The 27,738-nt window shown below is 38.6% G+C and overlaps 1 protein-coding gene across 3 annotated transcripts in view; it reads right to left on the bottom strand.

Moving 5' to 3' along the window:
- Positions 1-4,661: 4,661 nt before the first annotated feature.
- LOC113062237 (zinc finger protein 516-like) overlaps positions 4,662-27,738 on the bottom strand; it is a 37,868-nt gene continuing 14,791 nt past the window's right edge. For 2 of the 3 annotated variants that reach the window (XM_026231947.1, XM_026231948.1), the window contains exons 2-5: positions 16,367-18,262; positions 12,124-13,359; positions 10,343-10,447; positions 4,662-7,027 (exon numbers count right to left, since the gene is read on the bottom strand). In XM_026231947.1, coding sequence (XP_026087732.1) covers positions 6,855-7,027; positions 10,343-10,447; positions 12,124-13,359; positions 16,367-18,050 — 3,198 coding nt within the window. In that variant the 5' untranslated portion in view covers positions 18,051-18,262 and the 3' untranslated portion in view covers positions 4,662-6,854. Of the gene's footprint in view, positions 7,028-8,253; positions 8,318-10,342; positions 10,448-12,123; positions 13,360-16,366; positions 18,263-27,738 lie in introns of all 3 variants that reach the window. The other variant, XM_026231949.1, reaches the window with a different exon arrangement.

The raw sequence follows: 27,738 nt of genomic DNA, 5'->3' as shown, positions 1-27,738 counted from the left end.
TGGGAAAAGGAGAGGCACGCAAATGCTCCGCTTTGTCGACTTTACGGCAATACTGGAATACATTAAACTCCTGCGCCCTTCTCCATAACTGTTTCCCGCCGCGAGTAATTAGCATTTCTGGGGTGAAAGATTCCAGCATGATTGTCAAGTGTATTACAAAAGACTCAAATTACTAAAGGGTTTTTTTTTTTTTTTTTTTTTTTTTTTTTGCGTGTATTTATCTGAGGACTGACAAAGTCTGCTTCTGTTCCTTGTAAACGAGAAGGTGAGGGTGGGAATAAGTCGAGGACACATTGCCATGTTGCGGAGTATGAGAAAAAGTGTATGAGACCCTGAAAGTTAAGTACATTTTGCACAAATTTTGTATAAATATTCAGAGGTAATATACATTAAATTAAAATATTTATATTTATAGTGTTTTTATAATATAATGGCTTAATAAGCTTTTTAATAATGCATAGGCTAGTTACATTTTTTAAATAAACATAAGGTGCAAGAGGCCATGCTGTATCACTTAACATAAATGCTTCAAAAATTGTGTTTTGGGTATGGATGAGTGTCATTTATGTTGTAGAACAAAACGTAAAAGCATCTCAAGCATATGTTTACCACAGGCCTTATTTACACCTTCATTAAAAAATAATAATAAAATGAAAATGATAAAATCTCGAAGGAATCCGTGGCGAATAGTTCCACCACTCTGTGATGACGTGGGCATGGGGGCGTGGTTATCTGTTTGTTGACCAGTGATTGACAGGGGTGGAAGTGTTCTGGAAACATGTTTAAAATCGCTGTTTTGCCATTCCTTTGGTAACACTAGTGGTGGGCAACCTGCTTCTAAGTCGGTCACTAAGAATTCCCTGAGGCCATTCATCATTTGTCTACTAAATATCTAGTTAAACACATCAGCACTTAAAGTTTTGCTATTGTTAACATCGCTATTTGTTTAGAGAGATTTCCTTCTTCTTCTCGCTCATTACTGGCTCAATGCATTGGAAGAGGCCTAATCAGAAATTCCACTCCACTATGTCTGGGAGAGTCGAGTCTTCCTATCACAGTTGCCAATACTGTGGGCTCTGCCTATAAAGAAGTCTCTAAAGAAAATTACACAAGAGTTTAAACCTTCAGGCTAATAGCATTGGCACAGACACTTTGCCAATATACATTTATCACCTTCAGCTCTGGCTGGGCCAAAGGTAGTGGGCCAAAGTCTTGTCCTTCTTAGAGGTGTCTGGTTGGAAGATTGGACTGTCCATCATCATTGGCTCTGCCCATTTCCCATGAGAAGGTTGAAGAGTTGTTTGTGTTGAAGGCGAAGTGATTGAACCATTGTCCTTACACTGCTCTGACTTTGAGAACATCAGTTCTAGGACATTGTTAGAGATCTTTGTGCCATCATCTTAGAGACCACCATTGACAGAAGAGGACACGAGAGTTATAAATGGTACATGAGAGTGTTTATAACCTCACTAGTCCATTCATCTTAACTGGTCTAGATGAACAAATGACACATGACTCTGTTGGGCAAACTAGAAGAGCTGTATATTAGCTCTTTTGGCTAATCCCATGCACATTAGCCACTTTAGTCAGACACTGGAGGTTTTTTTTAAGAGCGCCTGACTGATATCCCGGGCCCTGTATTACAGGATTTATTTTAACCGGCTTTTTTAAAATGTTCTGTTACTTTTTGCTATTTTGTCTTTTTTGTCACAGAACAGACTATACTGGTACTCTTGCTATACTTCTGAAGGATTTCTGCCAAAAGAGTAGCATTAGTTTAAGCTGTGGAATCCAGCTACATACATCAACTGTTAAGTATCAGTAAAAAAAGAAAGAAGAAAAAAATTAATGGGAAAGGGGGATGTATGAAATGTCTTTAACGTTAATGCTAATCACTTTTTGCCTATTAAGCACAAATTAGTGAGGGCTATGTTAAATGTCACTGGATGTCCGGGGAACCATTTGCACTTTTAAGAGTGCAGACCTACTGAATAGCTTCTGATTAGCATACTTTAGATATGGTTTAATTCTCTCCTCTGCTGATATGAGGCACAAATCACATGGCTCCATAAAGCTTTGACAATGATGCTAAAAGACAAAGGCTGCTGGGTGTCAGAAAATATACAGGACAAGTTAATATGTAAGATTGAAGATGTTCCTTATATGTCTGACTCTAGTTTAAGTGTGAAGGGCAAAACAAAGTGATTTATCATGAAGTAGAGTAGGACTGTTCCGAATGGGTTACTCTAGATATACTATTTGAGCAAAATAAAAATAAAGGAATAAACCATTGCTTTAAATGCTATAAAGGAATTTTAGCCATCATAACTTAAAGATTACAATTAAAAGTGTTATTAATATTATTGTCTTTAAAAAATAACTTTAGGTGACAGCAAAGGTAATTTCAAGGTAAAAATACAAGACTTTTTTTTTTTTTTTTTTACATTATCAACAGTAGTAACCCATTAACAATGCATTGATATTAAAATTATGTTCATGTCATGGCAGATAGCTGATAAATGACTGATATTAATTTACATACTATTTTATCCGAATACATTTGGATTTAAGTTAACAATTGTTTTAAATGTTGCAAATGAATTAAGGCATCACATTATAAATGTTTTTAAAGATTGAGATAAGATTGAGCATAATCTAAAGGTTAAAATAGGGTAAATTAGCATGCGCAATAAAATATTGGATATACTGTACTGATTAACAATGATTGAAAAACAATTACCAAAAAAAGTGAAAAGTCATGTTACTGATGTGACATCCTTAATTGTGCTGTACTATGTATGTGACTTAAAGGTAACAAAATATTTATTTATTTTACAGTTTTTACAACGGAGAGGGGTATACATAAAAATTTATTAATTTGAGTTTATCAGACTTTTTAATGTCTTTTAGTTAAATGTCATTATTTTTGTCAATTTAACAAGCACGTTTATGTTCAGAGAATTTAACTCCATCCATAACATAAAGCCTTCTCATTGAAAGACGTCATTTTCTTGGCTGCCAGCCTCTCGCATTTGACAATGGCGATGCGAGGCGAACAGAAGAGAGTGTCTGCGTCCCCGACTAGCGTTCGCTCTCTCATCTGTTTGGCTGTAAATAATCATTGATATGCATAAACAGCTCTCTCCATTCATTACTGTCAGCATAGTGAGGGGCCTGCAGGCAGAGGTCGTCCGCCAGGGGTCCGCTCTCCGCTCTCAACCCCGTGGTACCCGTCACTCCAACCTGCTTCACCAGCACCCTAAACCCTCCATTAGCAAGGCTCTGGGTCGTGACCTCGCTGTGGCATTTGCAATTCCAGATCGTTTGATTAGCAGCGTATTTACATATTTCCTGCCACAGACACTGCTGGGGTGTCGGAAACACTTGAAGTGTTGTAATTTTCTCTGGCCTTTTTGTCGTGTGGCGATCGGGGCCCACACACACAAAAACACACATGCACTTCTTTTCTACTCACCTCCGATGACAGTGACAGTGTCCTTCGCTTTCCTGCGACAACTCTACGGTTCGGGTCTGACCCTCGGAGAAGTGTCCAGTGAAGTGGATCGCAATCCCTTCTGAATTTCCCAAGGATGGATGGCCTCTTGCCTTTTAAATCTAGTCTGATTAAAGGCACTGAGTTTTTAATGCATGAATCAGATTTTAGCAATGTGGTTCTCATTCTGGGGCTGTGAATGGACTTCAACTGTACCAGTCAAAGCAATTCGTTTAGTCCATTTGCAGAGGAATGTTTAATTTCTTGGTAGTATAACTGAAGCTCACAAATGAGATCTGTTCGAAATAACTTGTGTTGAAGCATTTTTTTGAAGTTTTGGGAAGAAGATATTCTTTGTTACCTATATTTACCCCCCATTTTAGGAAATTTAAATGAATTAATAAGAACACCATTAGTTTTATTTAGAGTTATAAAAGCATCTAATCTCTTCTCTTTCAGGGCATTAGATGGTCATTGCAGTTTATGCTAAATTTCTTGAATAATATTACACATTTATAAATATATTTTAACAAGAACCTTCACTTATCTTGCTTTTACTTGTACCCGCATAGGTACAACTGTGAATTTGGACAGCCCCCCACAGAGGTTTGTTTTTGGTCAGATGTCTACTGTGTAGCTAGTAGGTCAGACAGACTCCTGCAGTGGTTTAGCAATGTAATCCCAAGCCATTTGTCACAGCACAGTGCAGCAGCAGTAGCTATGCATGCACAAAAGGAGATCAATGCAATTAGCAGCCATTTCAATGCAAAGGACTTCAATACTAATGTAAGTGAACACACATGACAGAGAGAGGTCAGAGAGAAAAAGAGGGAGAGAAAGAGAGATGTCTGTTTGAGTAAAATGTAATTTAGAGCGTATTATAATTTGGCTAATGTCTGTGTGTTTTAGATATTTCACACCTATACAAGTGTTAACGGCTGACCCTTACTGTGGAATACAGTATCCCCATGCTGCAGTGCAGTATCTTGAATGGCAGTGTGCATGAATAGACTGTCTTGACCAATGTTTCCAATGCATTTTTTTATGTAGCCAAAACAGAAAATTATTCAGCTGCAACAACACCCAACTGCAAGTGTGATTTTGCTATAGATACAAAAAGTAATATTGAGTAAAATGAAGCTTTTCGCTTTAGGAATTCTTTACAGGCATTTTAATATTTTGAATCTGGTCTCTAAAAAAGATGTTACACCAGTGGGTGACACCAACTGCTATGAGTGAGTCATTGAATCATTAGGCAACTGATTCAATAGCATCCAAAATCATATTTATCTTCTCACATACTGTTTTTTGCCTAATATATAGTAGGGACATAAGAATAGTCGATTGCAGGGGAGCCATTCACCAATTAAATGATATTTCCATACTTAAACTTGGATTATATTGTGAGTCTTTAAAGTCAGCCAAGGAGCAACTTCAAAAGGGAAATACTTTAAAAATGAAGAATGAAGAATTATTCCTAAAAAAAATGAATGATACCACATCTCAATCATTCTGTAGCCCTGGTTGGGGAAACATTGGTCTAGATCAGTATAAACACTAATATTAATATTAAAACCATTTAGACCAAAGGTAGGGGTAAAGTTTAATTTAAGCAGTTCAAAACTTAAACAGTGGACAATAAATGAGTTGGAGATAATCTGAGGATGACAGTCAACAGGTTTTTTGTACTTCATTGAACAAAATATATGTGGAGGGAAGAAAAAACTTTTAACCACACAAAAATACATTCCATACATTCAACTACTACTTCTATTCAAAGCACAAAATTAATAGTGTTACATAAAGAAAAAACACTCCAATTGCAAATTAATTCAAAACATGCTATTAATTTTCTTAGGTCTTCTGTTCTAGTACTCAGGGGTTTAAATTTATTAAAAAGCTAACAGGAAAAGCTATTCATGTTTCTCGTGTCCTAGGACAAATTTTAAAAGTTGATTTACTGTTAGTAAATTACAATTAAGCACTAACATTTCATTCAATGCAACTTCCATGACATCAATTGCAGGAGCATGGAGTCCCTATAGAGTGACCAAGGGTTAAGTGCCTTACTCAAGGGCAGTGGTGATAGGACCGTGTTCACAATAACTCTCAGTTCCTGGGTCACCAAACCTGCAACATGTTTCAGTTTGACTGCTGAGCATCAACACAAATTCACATCGGAGGTTCTTCTAAAATAAAATTCATAATATAGGATCAGTTCTCTTGGCTTACTTTCCAACACATGGATTTAGTCAATATAAATGCTCTAGATAAATGTTCATTTTTGAATGCTTTAAAACGTCCACCGCTTTTATCTCCGTAAATACCTAATTACCATATACAACATTCATAGAAATATATGGCCAAGAATTTCTCTGCATTTAAGTTTTCAACCTCTAAAAATATGGTATTCTACAGTTTTATGTGTAACATTATAAAAAATACTAAATCCCCAATCTAGTCTTGCACTATTCACTAGTCTCTCTATTATGCAATAATTTTAATGATTACACGGACAACTTGCAGCTTGTTAAGACTAATACAGATCCTTCATTTTAACGTGGCTTTAAAATCTGATGCACCAATGAATTAACAGTTTGTTTTCTTTCTTTTTTGGGATACGATTATTTAAAGTCCACTAAGGCAAACATGTTTGATGGGGTAAAAAAAAAAAGAGAAAAACATAAAAACTTGTGTAGGCTACATCAAAAAGTAACCGTAAACACAAATAGTATTTCTAACTTTGTTGGACCAATCAAATGACACTAACGCAAAATATGTCATGTGTCTTTACCAGCAAAACTAATGAATGAATTTCACTGCATGTCTCCTTTGCATGTAGTTGCACACTGATGTGAATGAATGCAGGCTTTGGAATCGCATGTAATTCAAGTCCTGAGAAGTAGAATGTGGAAAACACAATCGCACACGCACTCACAAACTACACTCATTGCGCACTAAGGCTATTTTGTTTACCAGCTAGTCAAGTGGGGAACTCCGAGGCAGAATTTCAAGTTTAGGGGATCAGCTGAAGACCTTGGGTTTGAGAACGCAGCTCACTGTCATACTCCATCAGCTCGAACCTTGTGTTGTTGAGGCTTTAGCCCTCGAGTGTTTTTTTAAGTCTCTGGATAAAGGAGGTGTAAACATGTGTTCCTCCTTTCAGTTTAATCTAGAGCTTTGTGTCAGCAGAAAATAAAAAGGAAACATGGAAAAACTAAAACTAAACTAAAAACACAAAGAATCCAATGCCGTACATTAAGTCTTCCTCAAATGCCGTATTTGTGCATCAAACCATTATTAATGGACCTTTTATGAATTTCAGCACTCAGTTGAGCTGGTTTTGAGGATGTGGAGATGCTCAGTGAGGCCTGGAAGTGTCTGTGGGTTTATTGGTAGGGGCTTGGCGGAGTCTCCTGTCCGGGTACTGCGTGTTGTCGAAGGCTAGGCGGTGCACGGTCTGGACATGGGTCTTCAGGTTACCTTTCTGCGAGGCGCTGTAAGGACAGTATCGGCACTGGAAAGGTCGCTCACCTGAAACAGACACACAAAAACAAGATGAGGTCAGAGCCTGGAACCCAAGGTGAGAGCGAAGCTGAGGTTGGAACCAGAGAGAAGAGAGAGGTAACGTGGCGGTGATGTTGGAGGGCTGGCTTTGAGAGCGCTGCCTTCCCTTGTCAAGAGGAAAGAACAGAGGCAGGTTGGGAAGGTGGAGGGAGGGACCACGGCATGATTGATGGGCTGATGACATGCCATATGGAGACGGTTGACTGTTCCCCCCGAGGGGACGTCAGCCTTTTGTTTTCTGTTTCTGTCAGCTGTTCATACAAACACACAAACTTAAGACACAGGAATATCTGCCTGTCTGCCTTCCCCTGAGCAATAAGACGTCACACCGACGGTAGATGTCGAAAGTCTGGGCATATCAAGTTTTGCAAGGAGAGGCGAACTTGACAACCACACACAGACCTAGTTTCTCCTTCTGCCCATGTCTGTTTGGGGCTCAACGCTGCAATAATTGTCAGAGTCCCAGTTTCAGCGTTTAATTAGACTGATGTACAACGTTGTTCTCGTGCAATCGCACAAAAATATCCCCCCAACACCTGAGCAAAACAAATGAGTCTGCCATTCAATTTCTCTGTATTATTATTTTTGAAAAATGAATGAATTATCCACTAGGAAATAATTGTCATTCCGAGGGGCTGAAAGAGGGGTATTATCATAAATCATGGCTCATAAAAAAAATGAAGACAGACACAATTAATCAGGACTATCTGAGGCTGGGTTGCGCTGGCTGCCTGATAAGGTCTGCGGCACAGTAAGAGCTCATTCAGGGCCACTGTGGTTCCCTAGAGGAGTAGAAAGAGAAACCCTGATCCAAAACAGAACCCACCAAATTACATTAAAGGTTATTGTCAGAACATCACCAAGAGTGCGGCACAAATTTAATTTGACCTTTACTCCCGGCCTGCTTTTGCCATTTGTAATATGCAACGCATGCAAAGGAGGTGATTCATTAAGGGTAGGCCTCCCCGCAGTAGCAAAGCACATCGCCAATGGTTAAGGTAGATGCGGGATGCAATCCATTTGATCTCCTAGCATTGGTTTATTTCTTGAAATTTATGCGCAGTAACAATGATGGCAGGTAGAAACTGCACATCACAGAATGAAGAAAGATGAAGAAATGACTGACAGGACAGAACAAAATACACAAGATACACACATATAAGGCAAACAACCCAACGAAAAGTGAAACATACTTGTTTGGGGGCTTCTGTAGAGGATGGACTCCAGGTCCCATGAGTCCACTGGACTCAAACATCACTGTGGGAGCAAGGTGGCCAGGTTAAACAGAGGAAATCAAATTGATCATGTAGCAAAAATTGGAACTTGTTCCCTTTTTCTGTTACCCAGTAGGGGTAAATTCTAGCATCATCATTCTAGCAAAAATTCAACTTTGAAATCTACATAAAATCCAATTTTACTTTTGAATCACATGTTCCTGGTCTATTTATGAATGACCCATTGGTACACATCATTCCAAAGCAAAATAATATTGTCTTCAAAATATAATAAACTAATGCACCAATAAAACAAGTTTCCTTTGCGGCTGAAGTCACCAAGCCCTCTTTAATTTTTCAACCCTCCAACCACATGAAATAGAAACCAATCGACTGGACTAATAAAAAGAATGTTTCTGCTTCTCCTGGATATTTCAAAGGAAATATTGAGCATTTTCAAAGCAGGAATCCATTTTAAAAGTGCTAAGGCACAAACCCAGAATCTACCCGCTCATCGAGCATTAGCTGTAAAGGCCTTGAATTAGCATCACCGGTTAGCGTGGCCACAGCAGACACTGAACTGAAACTACCAATTTAAAGTGACACACAGAGTTAGTGTGCATGCTAATGGAGGCCGGGGGCCCCTGCCCCGCTTCATTTGGAAGCTCACACTGAAGAGAGCAATCACTGATGACGTTGATTGTAAATCTATGTGCGTAGAGAGAGAGAGCTCCATAAAATGTAGCATTTGGCCTCTGTCACTGGGGATCAGTCTGGTTAGCATGCACAGCCTTAACACACTCTTAAAAAAAAAACACTCAGTCCTAGTCATAATCTGAGCAACTAAGTGCACCCTTTTAAAAAGACTGAAGGAAATTCTGTTCATCTGGACTACTGCGAATGTTACATGACCTTAAAAATCTGAAATCTGCTATGGTGCATGCTAATGACGTGCCCTTTGCCCCCAGCAACCAGGAGGTAAATGTAGTAAATACTCATAGCAAAGGTCATTTCATTTTTGTATTTTTTGTTTAAAATACAATGGCGATGGATCATATGATATCTAAATAATGCAAACATAAAATGGTGCAAAACTTCATTACAGATTTATTATATCATATGAAAGTTTGTTGTTGAGCATGAATGATGGATATAATCTTATCTGTAATGAAATAAAGTCTCCTGATTGAGTAGGTGTTTATGTGTGTGTGTGGTTTGATGAGAAGACAAGGGCAAACTGTCACATTTTCTCAGCAAGCATTTGACACATATCATACTGGACTGGTGACTGCTCAGCTTATTAGCATGCACAATTACAGCTCCATAAGTGACATCTGATTAATAATGTATACAATTTTCACAGGTCAGAGTCACACGCAAATATGTTTGCGGTGAAAAAAAAAAGAAAGAGTCTCGTCCAAGGACAGGGAGAGATCGCTCGTTATACATACACACACACTTGCACATAAAAGCATTCATACATGTACATTTAAATCTATACAGATATTTGACGCATATATTTAGGAATCATTTTGCAGCTTCTTCATTTTCTAGCAAGACTATACACATTTTTGGTGTATTTGTAAATATTTCACGTTTTATAAATACATTTTCAGATATTTGTAACTATTTTACTGCACAACACTAACATATTAAAGTATATTTTAAGATTACATATATTTATGAGGATAAAATGATATAACATTAACATGACAAAAAATTATAATATAATGTGATATTAAAATCACTTAATTTGCACTATTCTGCAAATTCATGGATAAAGTATATTATAATACCTTATAATATTTTTTATAAAAATTATATTTAATATATTTACCATCATATTTATAATGTGACAATAAAAAACAGGATACATTATCTTATAGTATTTTAAAATTGTATAATATTTGCAATGATAAAATGTGATAAAAATGTCACAAAACAAAATTTTTAATCTGAAAAAATAAAATAAAATACAAGAAATACTATACATTAAAAAGAAGTTAGTAGATTCAGTTAATTGTTGTCCAATGTTGGTGTGTGTTTGTTTTTAGTGTGTGTTTCTCACCTGTGTGTGATCTCATATGTGTGCGGTAATGGCTGGGCTGGTTGAAGCTCTTCCTGCACACTGGACACACATACTCCCCCTGCTGAGACCCTGACCTCGCCAACCCTTCAGTTCACACACACAAATAGAGAAGGAGAAATCAAAATGAATAGGAAAAACATGTGCACGGAGCAGAAAGAGAGGTTAAGAGACAGAGGGAGAGAGGGACTAAGCGTCATTAGTATGTTTTATGTGTCATTATGGGAGGCTACCTTCAGGGCTTGGATGGGGAGCTGTCATGCCGCATCACCAGAGCACCTCCAACAGCCTGACATGAACACGGGCCCATGTGACTGCATAAATTACTGTGAATTAAAAGCGTTGCCCTGTGATGTGCCCCCATCTACGCTACCATGTCACATGTCAGGTGTGCTGCTCTCCGTGTCTCCCTCCCTCTCACTGCTCTTTTCCTGCCCATCGCTCTAGCTATGTCATCCTTCGTCCATGTGAGGGGAATCGCTCGGACACGTGTGCATCGGTGAAGGACTATCTGAAGTAACAGGAACGGATGTGGAACCTGAAACAACCGGCATCTCGTTTCCCCTTAGGGTGCTTTAAGAGCACGAGCTGAAATGTCGTCCCACTGGCTCCTGTCCGTCACCTGGCACTGGTGGTCCTACCTGCTCCAACCCCTCAAGCCCCACTTTGTTGTAGCGCTGAGCCTTGACTGAGAGTGTTGGTGGCAGTAGTAAGCAAGGCTACGTTTAGTAAACATGAGTTATTACCATACCGGAGCGACGCTACAGGAAAAGCAGCAGACAGTACAAACAAAAGGAAAGTCTAATATTGGAAAGGTCACTTTATTGTATGTGACTCAAAGGGCTAAAGAGAGTGCTGATGATATCAGGCCAGACAGTTGACAGAAATTTCCACTGTCTTTCCATAGAACTACACTCACTGATGCGGGCCAACTGGACCACCGCCTGGCAAAATGTCCTTAAATGAAGTGGAATGAAGAAAAAAAAAAAGCATCTGAAAATGTTCTTCTAAGCAGCTGGTCGCTTAATTTGACTCCTCTTTCTCTTTCGTTCATTCACTCGTTGAGTGTGCTGATTTGCATATTTGTGGCATCGCGGCGCTGTATCCCCAAGGACAGCACCCAAGCGTGCTGTTACGAGCCTGATGTTTAAGGCTCGCGATGCCTCTCAGCAATTGCTGTCTGAAATGTTTTTACACATTTTCGTATGGTTACACGATGATTACTCAATAATTCCATCACCCTTTGCGTATTCGCATGCTGGCACAACGGTATGTGAGGGTGCGAGGTTCTACATGCCATTTAACCCTCACTGTTCTCATTTCTCATTTCTGCTGCTCAGGAGTAAATGTAGTTATTATGCCTTTGCTGAATAATTCAACTACTTTGACCTAACAGCCATTTCCCAGCATGTCAATCTTTACCTGTTTCGCAAAATTACAGTGGTGCTGTAAAGTTTGTTATTGATGAAATTCTAACTACCAATAAATAGATAAATTCTGAAAGATTAAATTTGTCAAAAACAAATAAAAATGAAACCCTACAAACTAAAATCAATTGATTTTAATACTACAAATGAATTTAGGTATGACGGCATTATGAAAAATGTCTCATTTTGTAATTGGCAAAAGTGAACAGTGTTATTAAATTATTAGTGTTATTAAAGATTAACTTTTTTTCATATATATATATATATATATATGAGGGTGTCTTTAATTCCCAAATACTTTTATTTAATAAGATAAATTATATAATTAATACTAACCTGCTTGCTCTGCCATGATGTTGTTTAAGCCCCAGTGGTGGTAGAGGGCAGCTAGATCGTGAGGACTGCAGTTCTTCAAGAAACTCAGGATGTCTGTCACAGGTTCGGGACCATCAGTCGTCGACTGTCTCTTGGACTGGGCGTGAGAGGACGGGCCTCTCAGGCCAAGTCTGCTCCAGGGGTCATACCCAGCCATGGACGGTGTATCCTGAGCTTGAGAATCAGACCTGTCCGGGGTCTGAGGAGCATGGCCTTTGGAGCCCCTCTGATCTGAGAGTTTGTGTTTGCTAGAGAGCATAAAATGAAGTCCCTCTTGAGGTAGCAGACTACTCTCCATCACTCTGCTTCCTGTCTTTGGGTTTCCAGTCTTCTGAGGACTTGCCGTACGCCGCGAGGAACTGTTTTGATGGCTGTCCGCTTTGTGTTTACTTCCTGCCAACTCATCTGTCCTGGACTTGATGGTCTTGTGCTTGGACGAGTGAGATGATGCCCCCGGTGCTGTGGCTGCTTGCCAGGTCTTGCTTTGCGAGGAGCTGGACTCTGCACTACTTGTCAGAGGTTTTGATTTCTTCATCCCTCCAGAGCTGCCATCAGGTGGAAACGTTCGGGAAGTTCTCATCTGTGGCAGAGAGGGGCAGTCCTTACCCTCCAGAAACGGAGGCACCCCGGTGCGTCTCTTGAAATCGAGAAGTGATTTGGGCCCCTTGAGGCCATTTCTCGGAGCCCACTTAGGCACCAACGTAGTGCTGTCAACTTTGTGCGCAATTCGTTGGTGTATCCAGAGAACTTCAGGATAGAGTGTTGCATAGGAACAGTAAGGACACTGGTGTCGAACCAAACTTTTCAATAACGTGGAAGAAACACCTTCTTTTTCATTATCCACCTCCATGGAGAGATTAATGAGATTAGCATCCACTTTATCCGAGGTGCTACTGTCTTCTAACCCCTTGTTCTTTTCCTCCTCAGTCTTTGACGCAACATTGCTCAGTGCTGCCCTCTCCAGGTGAGTTGAGCTGGAGTAGGGCGAATAGGGCTGCTGCAGCAGGGCATTTCTCAGCCTTGGGAAGCCCTTGTGGTTAGTTTGATGAGGTTGGCTTTGGCTGAGTGAGCTGGTTAAGGCATCACTCCTCTGGTCCCAGTTCCTGATTGCCATATGATGTGTTTGGACATGGGCAGCGATGGCAGAGGGCTCCGAGGTGCAAAAGTCACAGTGCTCACAGGTGTATGGCTTTTTATCTGTCATGAAAGCAACATATGGGGATTTGTAACTACACAACAACAGCATTTTCTGAACAAAAGCCAGCCATCAGCACAACACTGAATTTAGACACTGAAAGTCAAAACAGTTTTGGAGTTCCACCACAAGATGGCACCACATGACTACTTAATTTTGCTTCAGTACATGGACTAATACTGTACAAAAGTTTTACATCATTTTTATGACTGAAACCTGGTTTAAGAACAAGTGTACACCCACACACACACACACACACACACAAAAAAACAGGATCAGTAAGATTTTTTTTTTTTCAAATAACATCCTATTTCATTCAGCAAAGATGCATTAAATTGTTCAAAATAAGTATTAAAGTTAAAGATGTAGCAAAGATTTCTATTTCAAATATATTATTTAAATATTTATTTTGTATATTCTATTCATCAGAGAATCGTGACAAATTTGAGTGTTCCACTAAAACATTAAGTGGCACAACATATAAACTTTTCAACACTGATGATATTATATATATATATATATATATATATATATATATATATATATATATATTATTTAACACCAAATCAATAATATATAAACATATATAATATGATGTTACAATATAATTGTCTAATATAATGCAGCATTTAATATGTGATATTTACTCTCTATAGCATTGTATAACATAAACCTATAAATGATCATCTGCACAGTCACACAAGGCCAAAAACCTTAACAGTGGTAGCACAATCGCACACAGTTTGTTTAACAGTAGTGCAATGGAGCAACAGACTAATGGGCCTGGGAACTTTGCCTGGGCCTACCTCTTCTCATCTGTCAGCAAGATGTTTGTTTACATTTAACATGTCTGCAATCTCTCAGTAGCTCTCTCTCTGTTTCCATTCTCTCTCTCAAGCCATCTGGATTGCATTTGGTGGCTTACACTAGCTGCTGTGCAGCCTTCATTCCAACCTCTCTGAGGTTATTTTTGAGCCAATTCAGAGAGGGGGGTCCTCTGAGATAAACTTAACATGAACATAATGGCCATGACTGTTTCCATACATTCCCTCTGCCTTTCAGTAGAAAAGCTACAAGAGGAACTATCATATTTTAAGAATTATTTGGAGAATCTTGAGAATCTTGTATAGGAGAGAAATAGCGTTGCAGAGCATTCTACAGACTTCACACCTACATGAAAATATCAGCAGTGAGTGGACATCTGTTTCAACTCTATGGAACATTCCATCTGTGTCAATCCCTAAGAGGCAACTTTTGTTTAAGGAAATTTTATTTTACTTAACATTGTGGTTAAGTAAAACACAGCAAATTTATCAGATCTATTATAAATCTTCTCTTATAGTAATTATAATAAAAAAGAAAAACCATGATTTCACTAAATAGGACAGGAACGATCAATTATCAAGATAGCTTCAGTGCTCTATGGGGGCATATTGGCTTTGTTGAGATACCTGTAATCTGCCGTGTTTTCTAGTGATTTTAACACTGGTTTTAACTGAAGATCTGCACTTAAATGGGGAAAGTGGAAAAAAAAGACACAGATCTTTAAAGCTTGCCTTCCCGAGACAGGAAGTCCAGAAATAGCATCATGCAAAGAGGGCTGGACAGCTCCAGCCACAAGCAAAAGATTTAACAATTCAGATCCTGGTGTCGCACCTTGATAATAAAAATATGCTTCAAAGAGCTCACACAGGCTGTGATCTGAAAATGTTTTTTATGTAGTTTTTTTTTTAATGGTATGAAAGAACAGAAAACAGATGTGAAAGTAAATAGGTGTGAACGCGGTACTTAGGCTAAAATGTATGTCTAAAAATAACCTAAATCCATAAACTAGTCCTTTGAGTAACTGGAACTGAATTAAATGTAATAAGGTCCTTTTCAATTAGTGTAATTTTGTTTTTGAATTTGAAGCAGAATAGTAAAACACTGATACTGCAAATGTAAATCATAAAGGTTCTATTCTTAACGTGATTATTATTATTTTTAATATATTATGTTAATAAATTGGATGCAAATACCATGCCTTCATTAATTAAACAACCAAGTGAATAAATGTCTTTATAAGAGTCCTACTTGAAATCAAAAAGTTCTCAAGATTTAAGGTATGCACAAACAGTACAATTCAATGAATACATTCAGATTTCCTGCAGTAATTGTCCACAAGGTGTCTCTGTCCTCCGTAACTTCAGCTTCAGAAACGGTATATCATGCTGTTAAGCCAGCCATTCTAATTTTCTTTTCCTGGAGATCTGCCTTTAGTCTAACACACCTTCCAGTAATGATCAAGTGAACCCCAAACCCCCCTTTATTTGATAGATCAAGTGTGTTTGATTAGAACTCCATAGGATGCAGGATCTACAAGAGTAGGATTAATAAAAACAGAACAAAAAATATATAAAGGTTCATAAATGAAATTACTATAGCAGATAAACCTGCTTTATAAATGTTACAGTATCCCTCATTTAATGGTCTTAGCATAATTTCTGATCAGTAACCAGTTACCCGTTGTGAAATGTACACATTCGTCCTGTCACATAGCTTATTCAGGATTAAAAGTAATTCTGTAATCGAACTGCAATCGAACACATCTGAGTCAACTAATCAAAGTCAGTATGTTCTTTTGTAAACTGTACTGTAGGCAGGTGTTGAATAGGAGTAGAAACTGAAATCCCTGCAGTAAAGTAGATTTACCTTAGCAATTCCAAGGACTCCTATGGTGTATAATACACACACAGATTTGAATGAAATCACATTCCTTTCAGTGAATTTAAACATTATCTGATCAACATGAAAGCAAAAACTATCCCAGAGGTTTAGTATCTGCCCAACATTGCATGAATAATACTGTCTGTTGTTTACAAACTGGTAGGTCTAAGCGAGGTTATGATATGCAAGCAAGTGGTTCTTGAAGTTTATAACACATTTTTAAACTAAGAACATATTCATGAGATTACACTAAACTTTGAGCTGGCTTTTAATGTCAACATACTGTAAGGAGGTTGCCCTTACCTGTGTCCCTGAAGAGTCCTGCTGATTCACCTGCTTTAGATGGGCTGGACGCTGCTTTACGGAACAGTCCATTTCCACCAATGGTTTCACCCAAACCACCATGTCTGATGAGCATGTGGATCACCATCTGTTGCTGTGTGCGGAAGCCCTTTCCGCACTCCAAGCACTCTGAGGTTTTCTGGGAATTCTTACGACTAGGGCGAGAAGTAGGCCGGTACTCAGTGTCACTCAGATTCTCTGGGCTTCGCTCACCTATCGAGACCTGGACATTCTTTTCTCCATTGCTGTGTTGATCTGTATTGGAGCCTTGGGTCCCAGCCCCTCTCCGTTTCTTGGTTGGGATACTCGCCATGGCATCAAGTGACTTCTTCCGCTTGTCCTGTCTCAGCAAGACATACTCGCCTTTTTCCCTGTCATATGCTACATCTGCATCGGCTAACCTCTCTTCCCAACCCAGGTTCTTCTCCGATACCTCCACCACTTTGCCTCTGGTGGCAAGTTGCCAAGCCTGGTAGCTACTAACTGGATCCAGCTCTGGGATTCTTTTCCCTAGAGTTCCCTCAGTGGGGTTCTCTTCATGTCCTGCTGGTTTCAAGTTTAGGCATTCCAAGAAGCTCGTCTTGGTGACAGATGTGAAGTCTTTATCACTGCAGAAGGTGTTGTTAGGAGCCCGCTCAACATTTCTGTGGACCTGCTCGTGCAACAGCAGGCCCTTGCTGTTGTGGAAAAAGTTACCACACTTGGCACAGAGTTCATAGAGACACACTTCGTTCACCAGGTTCGACTCATCCTGCGCCACCTCATTGACAGTAGCTGGAAGGTAAGAGTCACTCTTTGGTTTTACCTTGGTGTTGTGGGTCTTCATGTGGCTACGAAGGAACCAGGGCTCACGAAAGCGGCGTCCACAGATCCGGCACCCATGATGCAGACTGTTTTGATGCTTTTTCATGTGACCTTTCAGAAACCAGGCCTGGGTGAACACCTGGTCACATTGTTCACATGGAAACTCGCCTTTACCAAGTACACAGTCAGCATCCTCACCGATAGAGGCTTTGGTGGCAGATTCCTCCTCGATAGGATGTACTTTCTCAATATGAGCCTGCAGTTGGTCCTCCTGCAAAGTCTCATAAGGGCACAGGTCACATCGAAAGACCTTGTGAAGCTCTTGCATATGTTGTTCAAGCTCTGCAAGACTGGATAGTCTCTTCCTGCACAGTGTGCATTGCACTGACTGTTTGCTATTCTCACCAGAGGTTCTTTCCTTCTTCCCGCCTTTCTTCCTTGTTTTGGTCGCATCCTCACCGCTCACAACCTTGTTGCAGGCCGAGGTACTCTCAGTCGGACTGGAGCAACCACCTTGATCTTCTGGCACCCCTCCTTCCTTTTCCCCTTCCCCTTCTTCGTCCATGTCTTCCTCCTCACCACCGGTGCTCTGGCTGAGGCCATCCAGTTTGTGACTGCGAATGTGGGCCTTTAAGCTACCCTTCTGGGCTGAGCGGTGTTCACAGTGAGGACACTTGTATGGTTTTTCCCCAGTGTGCTTTCTCATGTGCTGGGACAAGGAGCTGAGGAAAGGGAAACTTCTTCCACAGAGTTCACAAGTGTGACCCCTACTCTTCTTGCTTTCCTGGTGACCCTTGGAGAAGGACTCCTCCTCTACAATGTCCAGCCGTTCCATCTCCATCCCAAGGCTTGAATGTTCTAGTATGCTGCTATCTGTTGTCCAAGTTATTAGAACCTATTAAGTATGTCTCGCCTGTAGTCATTCGGTCTGGGTAAAAGTTCTCTTTGTCAAACGTGCCATTGTTGGTAATTCTGTCTTGACAGTGTTGCTTTTGTCTGGAATATGTCTGGAGTTATTTCTATTATGAATCATCTTCTGGTCATTCTGGTCACCTGGGAGGAAATGGGGACAAAACAGAAGCAAAATTGAGAATGAGCAAATGAGCAAATAAAGGTTATTCATTAATCCATTAGTCCATGCCAATAAACAAGCTGTTATTAGTAATAAAGCTCCACTTGAACTTAAATGGAAGGCAATATGCATATATGTTTTATAAAATTACTGTCTTAATGATTCTTATTATGAATCAATTGCTGTTATGAATCAAGTGCTATGTACAAAAGATGCAGTGATACGAAACTGTTGAATGGAAAGAACTAAGGCCCATTGTTTGAGACAACCCCCAGCTAACAGAGTCCTTATATATAATGTCATCTGACAGTCTTTTGTTCCGTCAAAACTATTCGTTTAAGGCAGGATCTATACTTCATAGCTGAATACAGAGGATACAGTACATTGGGTTTTATGCTCTGCACCATTTACAAGTGAGTGGGAGATGGACAATGAGAGAGAGAGGAAGACTGCTGATGTCCTCATTTAAGAGTCAGAGGAAAAGCCACATCTTTAAGTATTGCATAAACACACTAACTTATCCAACAAGCTTTCTGAATATTCTAACAAGAACATAAACAAAGATGCAGTAAATACACTTCTCAATATTCTAAAAAGAAGGATATTAAATGTTTTAAATCCACAAAAACATACACACCCCAGTCCAGAATCAGGATTTCCTGCCATTCTGTTTTTTTTTTTTTTTATCAAGTGTAAACATGGCAAATCTTTCTGCATTCTTCAAAAATGGTTTTGCTGACTGAATGTTATTGTAGTACATAAGCTGTGTGTTGGCATATCTGTTAATCTAGTTTGTGAAATTGGTTAATTTAATTAAAATTAATGCTTTCTACACTACAGTACAGACTAAGTCTGAGTAATGTAATAAGTCTTTAAATGTAAAGTCAATTACTGTCTACATTTAGCTAAAATACCTATAATAGGCAGTTTAATTTAAAGAGCTGGAAATGTTTAGTATTTTATTTATTTTTTACTTTAAGGTATGTGTGACAACTTGCCCCATCCACCTTATATTTTAGCCCATTTGTGTGAACCTTTGCCTGAAGGACAACAGTAAGTCTCAGTTAGTCCCCTCTCATAGTCAGTATGAGCAGTGGCTGTCTGCTCATAGGCCTAAATTCATTGTGTGTACGTGTGTGTGCGTGTGTCTGCTCAGGCGTAAAGAGACTATTCAGTGTAGGGCAAGAGATGGGCCAGTTGGGATGAACCCTGAGGGCCAGTCCTCTCTCTCTCTCCCAACAATCAATAATCCATTATAAACCAACTACATTTCACCACTGGCCCTGCATCCCCCTCACACAAACACACACATTCTAATGCACGAAATGCACTCGCCTCTCCACAGTTCATCTTTTACGGTAAGTTAACTTGCCATGCCATAAAATGCCAGGTAAGAAATTTAAAGAGGTAATGTTTAGGAAATTGGAAGTTTACCTAGAGGTCCGTTTAGTTTTCCCATCATCCATTTATCTCGACTTCTATCCAATGTTTGCCTACTTATCTAGTTTATTTCCTTTGATTATTTGATTTTGTATGTTGGGTAGCGTGTAAACAGCGTAGCCTCTATGACAATGGAATGAATGAGGTGCTTAACCACATAAAAACGGAACTGAACATGCTGAGCTAGTAATGAATAGTGTTTTGCTGTTTGGCAAACCAATGAGCTGAGCATTAAATCGCTGTAACTATGATACCAAGAGGTTTGGGAGATGTGTAAAGACACACACAACGAGAACACACACACATATACACACACACACGTCAGCAATGGGGTTATTATTGAAACATGGCTGTTCTCAGAGGGCTTACCTCAGCTCTGCTGACCTACTTATCCCCAGACAGTTCATCTCATCTTGTAGCTCCATCAATGCAGGATCAGTGCATTTTTCAAATTGAGCGGTGTGTGAGTGTGTGTATGTGTGTCAGTATGCATGTGTGCACTCAAATCCTAACCCAAACTGTGCATTTTGTCCAAATGCACAGAGGCACTAACCAAACCACTAACAGGCATCAATGCTGACAAGAGAAGATAGAAGAGCTCTGTTATCTTTTGTTCTCATTGTGATGTGACAGACATCAGATAAATCACTTGTTTTTCCTCAAGACTGCAACCAGTGAGATTGTTAATGCAAAATTTGTCCTAAAACAAGCAAACTGTAACAAAACAAAACTTCGGTATGAATTAACATCCATTTTGAATTTCCACACAATGCGCAAATGGTATTTTGTTTTTATTCAAAATTACATTTACCAATGATGAAACTCACTTGTTATTCTTCATTATTGTCTGTGCGGGCTTCCTATCTTACTAACCATTTGGTGGATCTCAAATCCCCTCATACTACAATTGCATTGTGCCTCCCACACCAGAACTGTCACAATAGCTCATGTCTGTACCTCCACTGAGCTATGGGGAGTCCACCGCAGCCATTGTTGGATGCAGGGGTCTATCCTACACTGGAGGCCTGTCTGAAGCATGTCTGGTTGGGGAAGACAAAGGGAAGTCCCTCCCGGTCCCATTTTGGAGTAGATCCTGCCTGGTACCCTCAACTGCTGATTACGACTTAAAAGAGGGTCTCTGATGCAAGTTTACGACTGCAAGCAGAATAGCAAGTGCTGAGGCAAACATTGTCATGTTAAATTACACAAAATATTCTGGTGTGTTTCAAAGATGCGATTCCCCCAGGTTTGAAACCAAGGAACGAGAGAAGCCAAGAAGAAACCGGCTTGGTTGGACATGCTACACAAAATGTCAAGTCTAGCAAAGTTAAAGTCTGTGTAATGAGGAATGTGAGTACAGATGTGGTCATACGATAAAAACTGAACGGAGAACGGGCACAAACGTTTCTATTCAGCTGAAATGTAAAGCTAAGTGATACAGCTTGCACAGGGTGAAGGGCTCCTTTGTTCTGCAATGTTTCTGAAATGAAGACACAATGAACACTACTTAGCTGTAGCCTGCCCATGTTACATAGGCATAAGACAAGATTTACAACTTGAGTTCTTCAAAAATACGCCTCCCCTATAGAGACTTCGTCCCTGTCCACTAGTTATGGTTGCTGACAGTGGTTATGTTTAGCCGTATGTGATTCTAGTGGTTTCCACAGTTTTGATACAGCCACCATTCATTTGAGAATCCTGAGGAACCTTCCTCTGACACGTCTGCTGTTACCCCTGCCTCAATGCTAAGCTGTTGTTCCTAATACACATTTTCCAATATACACACTGTACAAAGTGAGCACCTTCTGAATAGTGATTAGTGATTGAGTCCTCTTAAAGGAACAGTTCACTCAAAAATGATGTCAGTATTTAGTCACCCTCACTTGCTTTTCAACATTTCATATGCTTTTATTTTCACAGAGAAGTATAAAAGTAGATTTAATGAATATATAGTGATCAGGAAATGGTCAAATGCCAATGATCACTTTTTGTCAAGTTGTTGTGTAATGATTTCTAAAACATTTGTTTCTTTTCCAAAAAAAAAAAAAAAAAAAAAATGCAGGGGTGAAAAAGGAAATGAACAACATAATAAACAAAATAACATTAAATTCAATAATAAAATACACTAGTTTTGCTCACATGTTTATGGGTTGATAAGATTGTTTGATATTTCATGCCCATGAAAATACAGAAAAATAGTAACATTGTGAAATATTACTACAATTTAAAATAACAGTTTACTGAATATCATTTTTAAATACAATTTATTCCTGTTATGGCAAAGCTGAATTTTCAGCATCATTACTCCAGTCTTTAGTGTCACATGATCCTTCAGAAATCCTTATGAAATATGCTGATTTGGTGTTAAGAAACATTTCTTATTATTGTGAATGTTGAAAACATGTGTGTGGTTTAATATTTTGGTTGAAACCATGATGCAATTTGCATGATGTAGGATACGTTAATAAACAGAAAGTTCAAAAGAACAACAATTACTTATAATAGATATATTTTGTGACATTACAAATGACTGTAATGTGTCTTTTGATCATGTAGTGCATCCTAAAAGCATTCAAATAAGAGTATTTCCAAAAAAACAAATGCTGACCCATAGTGTTACCACATTAAGCATATTCTGTAAGCTACCTGGAGCTATTTTACAGTATATGTTGGAACATATATGCTAAGCAGAAACTTTTATCCATCCTTAGTATTGTACTTTTTCTATGACTGACTACTGCTGATGTAATGAAATTATAATTAAATGATCAATGATTGATAAGCAGCCATATGCTTGAGGATATTCTTCACTGAAATGAAATCACATCTTCAGGAGTGCATTTAAAAGCAGGATCCGCTGTTTACATGCCACCGACATGCAAGCAACAACACGTGCCGGTAAAGACATGCACAAGGACAAAAACACACACAAAGACAGCCAGCTTTCAGTGGAAAGAAACAGCAGCACGTACACAGGCCTGAATCTGAGAGACACAGCCCTGAGCGAGAGCTCCATTCTTTCCCCTCCTCTCTTTTCTCTGGCTGATGAATGGCTATGGCGAATCAACTGTCTGCTCGCTCATTCAACCTGACGGCTAGTCCAGCTCAGCACAAACACTCCATGCTCTGGACACTACTCCTCTGCTCTGAGCCAGTTTGTGTGTGGGAGAGAATGAGAAAAAGTGTGTAGATCCTCATGTGAAAGACAGAGCTAAGCAAGTTCATGACACATATGGTTTTTCTAACACGCCCTGGCCTGAACCATAGACCTTGAGCCAAAGTCCTATGTGGGAATGTGTGTGTGCTAGTATGTGTGTGCACTGTGCACATATGTTAATTGCATTCGTGCCAAACAAACATGTTGCATGCCAGTGTGTGTGTTTGATAAATCCTAAAATATCTCGAGATGCTGAGCAAGAGAGGGGCTGCAGGTTTTGAAACAAACTGCACTGGCACTGCTGATGGCGATCTTACACCACGAAGCAACAGTGCAGCTTAATGTGTGTGTTATTGATGTGTGACGCTCATCTCCTGATAAGATTACTCCGCTGAAATGACTTCTTCACAAAGCAGTAGTTCTTCCAAACTCAGTCAGAATTCATAGCTCGTAATTGTATAATGGAATGATAATGGCCTCAGATTGGTTGGAGATGAGTATTATCAAGCAGAGATTACAGATGTGCCATCCCATCACTGCAGAACACCACTCCCTAAAGCCAGAACACGCTTACACAAGCAATAAAGCGAGGGATTATTTTCCTGCTTGTGTGTTTGATGTCTGAGCAAAGAATCTGGAAATCTTGAATGATGATATCATTGGAAAGGGTTTAGGTTTTGATAAGAAGATGTGACACTTTCTGATAAGTAACTCTAGCAACTTCCAACTTGTGATTAAACCGTGTAATGGTGCAGAGCGTTTGTTCAAGAGAAATACAGCTCTTTTTAATCTACATTAATTTTTTGTCATAAAAGAAAAACTAAAAATACGTAAAAAAAAATATATATACATTTATTTATATGGACAACAAAATTGCTTTACAAATTAAGAAAATGTGATCTTTAGAAAAATAATTTTCTATTATGAAAATGTTTCTTGGTTTTCTCACTTGTTTTACAGTTGCAGTTAAGCTTAAACCTCAGATTGAGTTAAGTCAAAAATCTGTGAATGAATTAAAATATCTTGTCAAAACAATTCATAAATTCATACATGTACATGAATCAGAATTTCTTTAGGATCCCCTGATCATTAATTTACTTAAAAAAAAAAAAACAATTCTATATAAAAATGACAAATATGTAAAAAAAAAAAAATTAATGTATTACTTACTATCTTATACGTGCATAATGAATAGTCATTATGCAATTTTGCTATTCAGCTATTTTTACCTTTTTTTAACTTATAACTTTAAGCTATTTTAAACAAAGACGATTGTATTATAAATTCCAGCAGATCCGTCAAATGGGTGAATTGCAATATAAATGTTTTTGGATAAAGAGAAAATTTTGCTACAGGTGTTCACAGAGTGGGATTATATGTGTTTTGTTTTTTGGTGGAAGTCAAAGCATGCAAGTGTGCCTGTGTGTGTGTGTGTGTGTGTGTGTGTGTGTGTGTGTGTGTGTGTGCGCGCACGCATGATAGAGAGATGAGAGAGGGACACTATCAGTAATGTTTATGTAATATCTGCCTGAGCCTCTGCAGCACTCCTGATGGCAGGATGACATAACACCTATGCGGACACACAGCTCATCCAAGAAACACACACATGTACACTCAGACAGACAAAGAAGATTCCTCTGGTCTATTTTGATTTAAATGCAATCTATCATGATTTGATAGTTTCAAAATAGCAATCAAATTCACAGGGAAACAAAATCACACGTTGATTTGAAAAAAAAAAAAAAAAAAGTATTTTCATCTAAATATGAAAAATCTGTCAGCATGTTATTTATAATGATACACAATAAAAAATAAAAAAAAGAATACTGTCCAATATTTTATTTTCAAAGAATGAAAGTGAATGACGACTCTAAGTGGGGACTTCAAGCTCCAAAGTGGCAAAGATACACCACCAATTATGTCTATATTACTCATGAACTATAATTTACATCTTTTGAAGTCATACAGTAGCTTTATGGAAGTAACCATCTGAAATTTAAAAGAACCAATGTCTGATTTCTGAACAAATCATTCTTTTGAATCAGGATAAATGAACCAGTTGATCCAGTTCAAACTGTTCTTAATGATTTGTTCTTGAAGCAAACTAATCCGGTTGAGTTCAAAACACTGACTCACAAAACTATTATATAGCTTTACAAGGTTTGGAATATAGTGCTTAATTCACATACCCTTGAGATACTATTATAGATTTTACATATGATTTTAATTAGTTTTTCTTTTTAAATGTTCTTTTTCAATTTAGTTTTTTTTTTATGTTTTTGTTTTATAGTATTTATTCATTTTTATGTGAGTTTTAGTTGTATTTATTTGAGTATATCGTTTAACTAAATGAAAATGATAAATGCTGAAATAAAGTTTTATTTCAGTTAATGCGTATTTTATGGGTTTAGCTTTAATGAACTAAAGCCTTTACGCAATGTTTGTTACTGAAGATGGGTGGCTGTAGAATTGATGTTGGGACAGTAAGTGGCTTGCAGATACACTTGTGTGGTTAACGTGGTCTAGTGCTGAACTATAATCTGAAGGCATTAACTTGCTCTCTAAAAAAAGCTCTCTGAACAGGGATTAGATTATCATGGTAAGGCCAGCTCAGACTCTCTCTCCCGCTCTCTTTTTTGTCTCTCATTCCTACTCTTTTTTGCACACACTTTCTCAACAAATGAAGGTAAAAGAATAAATATGTCACAAAAACTAGAAAGGCTGCTGATGTGGGTCATTCTTTGAGTTCAATCCAAAACTTTGTAACTTTGTACCTGTGCTGCCTGCCGTCATTAAAAGACATCAGGTAGAAGTGGTCAAGGTCTACAAATATTTGTGATAAATTTCAGTTTGAGGCAAACACTGATATGATTAGAGGGAACGTTCCTCAACGTATGTATTTTCTGAGGAAACTTTTATGAAGATGTTTTATACTTGTTTTATTGAATCTATTATATGTTTTTCTATTATTTGTTGGTATGGCAATTTGAATTTAAAGAACAGGGGTAAGTTGAACAGTATTGTTAAAATGTGAAGTAAGAGAGTTGGGACTGATTTAAAGACTATCACACAAATTTATGAATATAAGGTGACTAAGAAAAAGGCCAGTTAGTCCTTTGTCACCCATCCATTGTGTAATAAATTTCCACTGCTTCCTTCTGGCCAGAGAATGAAACCCAAATTTGTGCAAATCAAACAGATACAAGAAATATACAATTAAATGACTAATTATAAGTGTGTGTTGTATGTGTGTAGTGTTGCTGCTGCATGTGCATGTATACTAAAGAATTTCCTTTTAAGGACAATAAAGTTACAGTTTTGTTCAAAATAATAGCAGTACAATGTGACTAACCAGAATAATCAAGGTTTTTAGTATATTTTTTATTGCTACGTGGCAAACAAGTTACCAGTAGGTTCAGTAGATTGTCAGAAAACAAACAAGACCCAGCATTCATGATATGCACGCTCTTAAGGCTGTGCAATTGGGCAATTAGTTGAAAGGGGTGTGTTCAAAAAAATAGCAGTGTCTACCTTTGACTGTACAAACTCAAAACTATTTTGTACAAACATTTTTTTTTCTGGGATTTAGCTATCCTGTGAATCACTAAACTAATATTTAGTTGTATGACCACAGTTTTTTAAAACTGCTTGACATCTGGGTGGCATGGAGTCAACCAACTTGTGGCACCTCTCAGCTGTTATTCCACTCCATGATTCTTTAACAACATTCCACAATTCATTCACATTTCTTGGTTTTGCTTCAGAAACAGCATTTTTGATATCACCCCACAAGTTCTCAATTGGATTAAGGTCTGGAGATTGGGCTGGCCACTCCATAACATTAATTTTGTTGGTTTGGAACCAAGACTTTGCCCGTTTACAAGTGTGTTTTGGGTCATTGTCTTGTTGAAACAACCATTTCAAGGGCATGTCCTCTTCAGCATAGGGCAACATGACCTCTTCAAGTATTTTAACATATGCAAACTGATCCATGATCCCTGGTATGCGATAAATAGGCCCAACACCATATTAAGAGAAACATGCCCATATCATGATGCTTGCACCTCCATGCTTCACTGTCTTCACTGTGTACTGTGGCTTGAATTCAGAGTTTGGGGGTCGTCTCACAAACTGCCTGTGGCCCTTGGACCCAAAAAGAACAATTTTACTCTCATCAGTCCACAAAATGTTCCTCCATTTCTCTTTAGGCCAGTTGATGTGTTCTTTGGCAAATTGTAACCTCTTCTGCACATGCCTTTTTTTTAACAGAGGGACTTTGCGGGGGATTCTTGAAAATAGATTAGCTTCACACAGACGTCTTCTAACTGTCACAGTACTTACAGGTAACTCCAGACTGTCTTTGATCATCCTGGAGGTGATCATTGGCTGAGCCTTTGCCATTCTGGTTATTCTTCTGTCCATTTTGATGGTTGTCTTCCGTTTTCTTCCACGTCTCTCTGGTTTTGCTCTCCATTTTAAGGCATTGGAGATCATTTTAGCTGAACAGCCTATCATTTTTTGCACCTCTTTATAGGTTGTCCCCTCTCTAATCAACTTTTTAATCAAAGTACGCTGTTCTTCTGAACAATGTCTTGAACGACCCATTTTCCTCAGCTTTCAAATGCATGTTCAACAAGTGTTGGCTTCATCCTTAAATAGGGGCCACCTGATTCACACCTGTTTCTTCACAAAATTGATGACCTCAGTGATTGAATGCCAAACTGCTATTTTTTTGAACACACCCCTTTCAACTAATTCAACTAATTGCCCAATTGCACAGCCTTAAGAGCGTGCATATCATGAATGCTGGGTCTCATTTGTTTTCTGAGAATCTACTGAACCTACTGGTAACTTGTTTGC

Source organism: Carassius auratus, chromosome 44 (assembly GCF_003368295.1).
Source record: "Carassius auratus strain Wakin chromosome 44, ASM336829v1, whole genome shotgun sequence".
Classification (NCBI taxonomy): domain Eukaryota; kingdom Metazoa; phylum Chordata; class Actinopteri; order Cypriniformes; family Cyprinidae; genus Carassius; species Carassius auratus.
The sequence above is the reverse complement of the archived record's forward strand: the minus strand, read 5'-3'. Positions and strand labels throughout refer to the sequence as shown.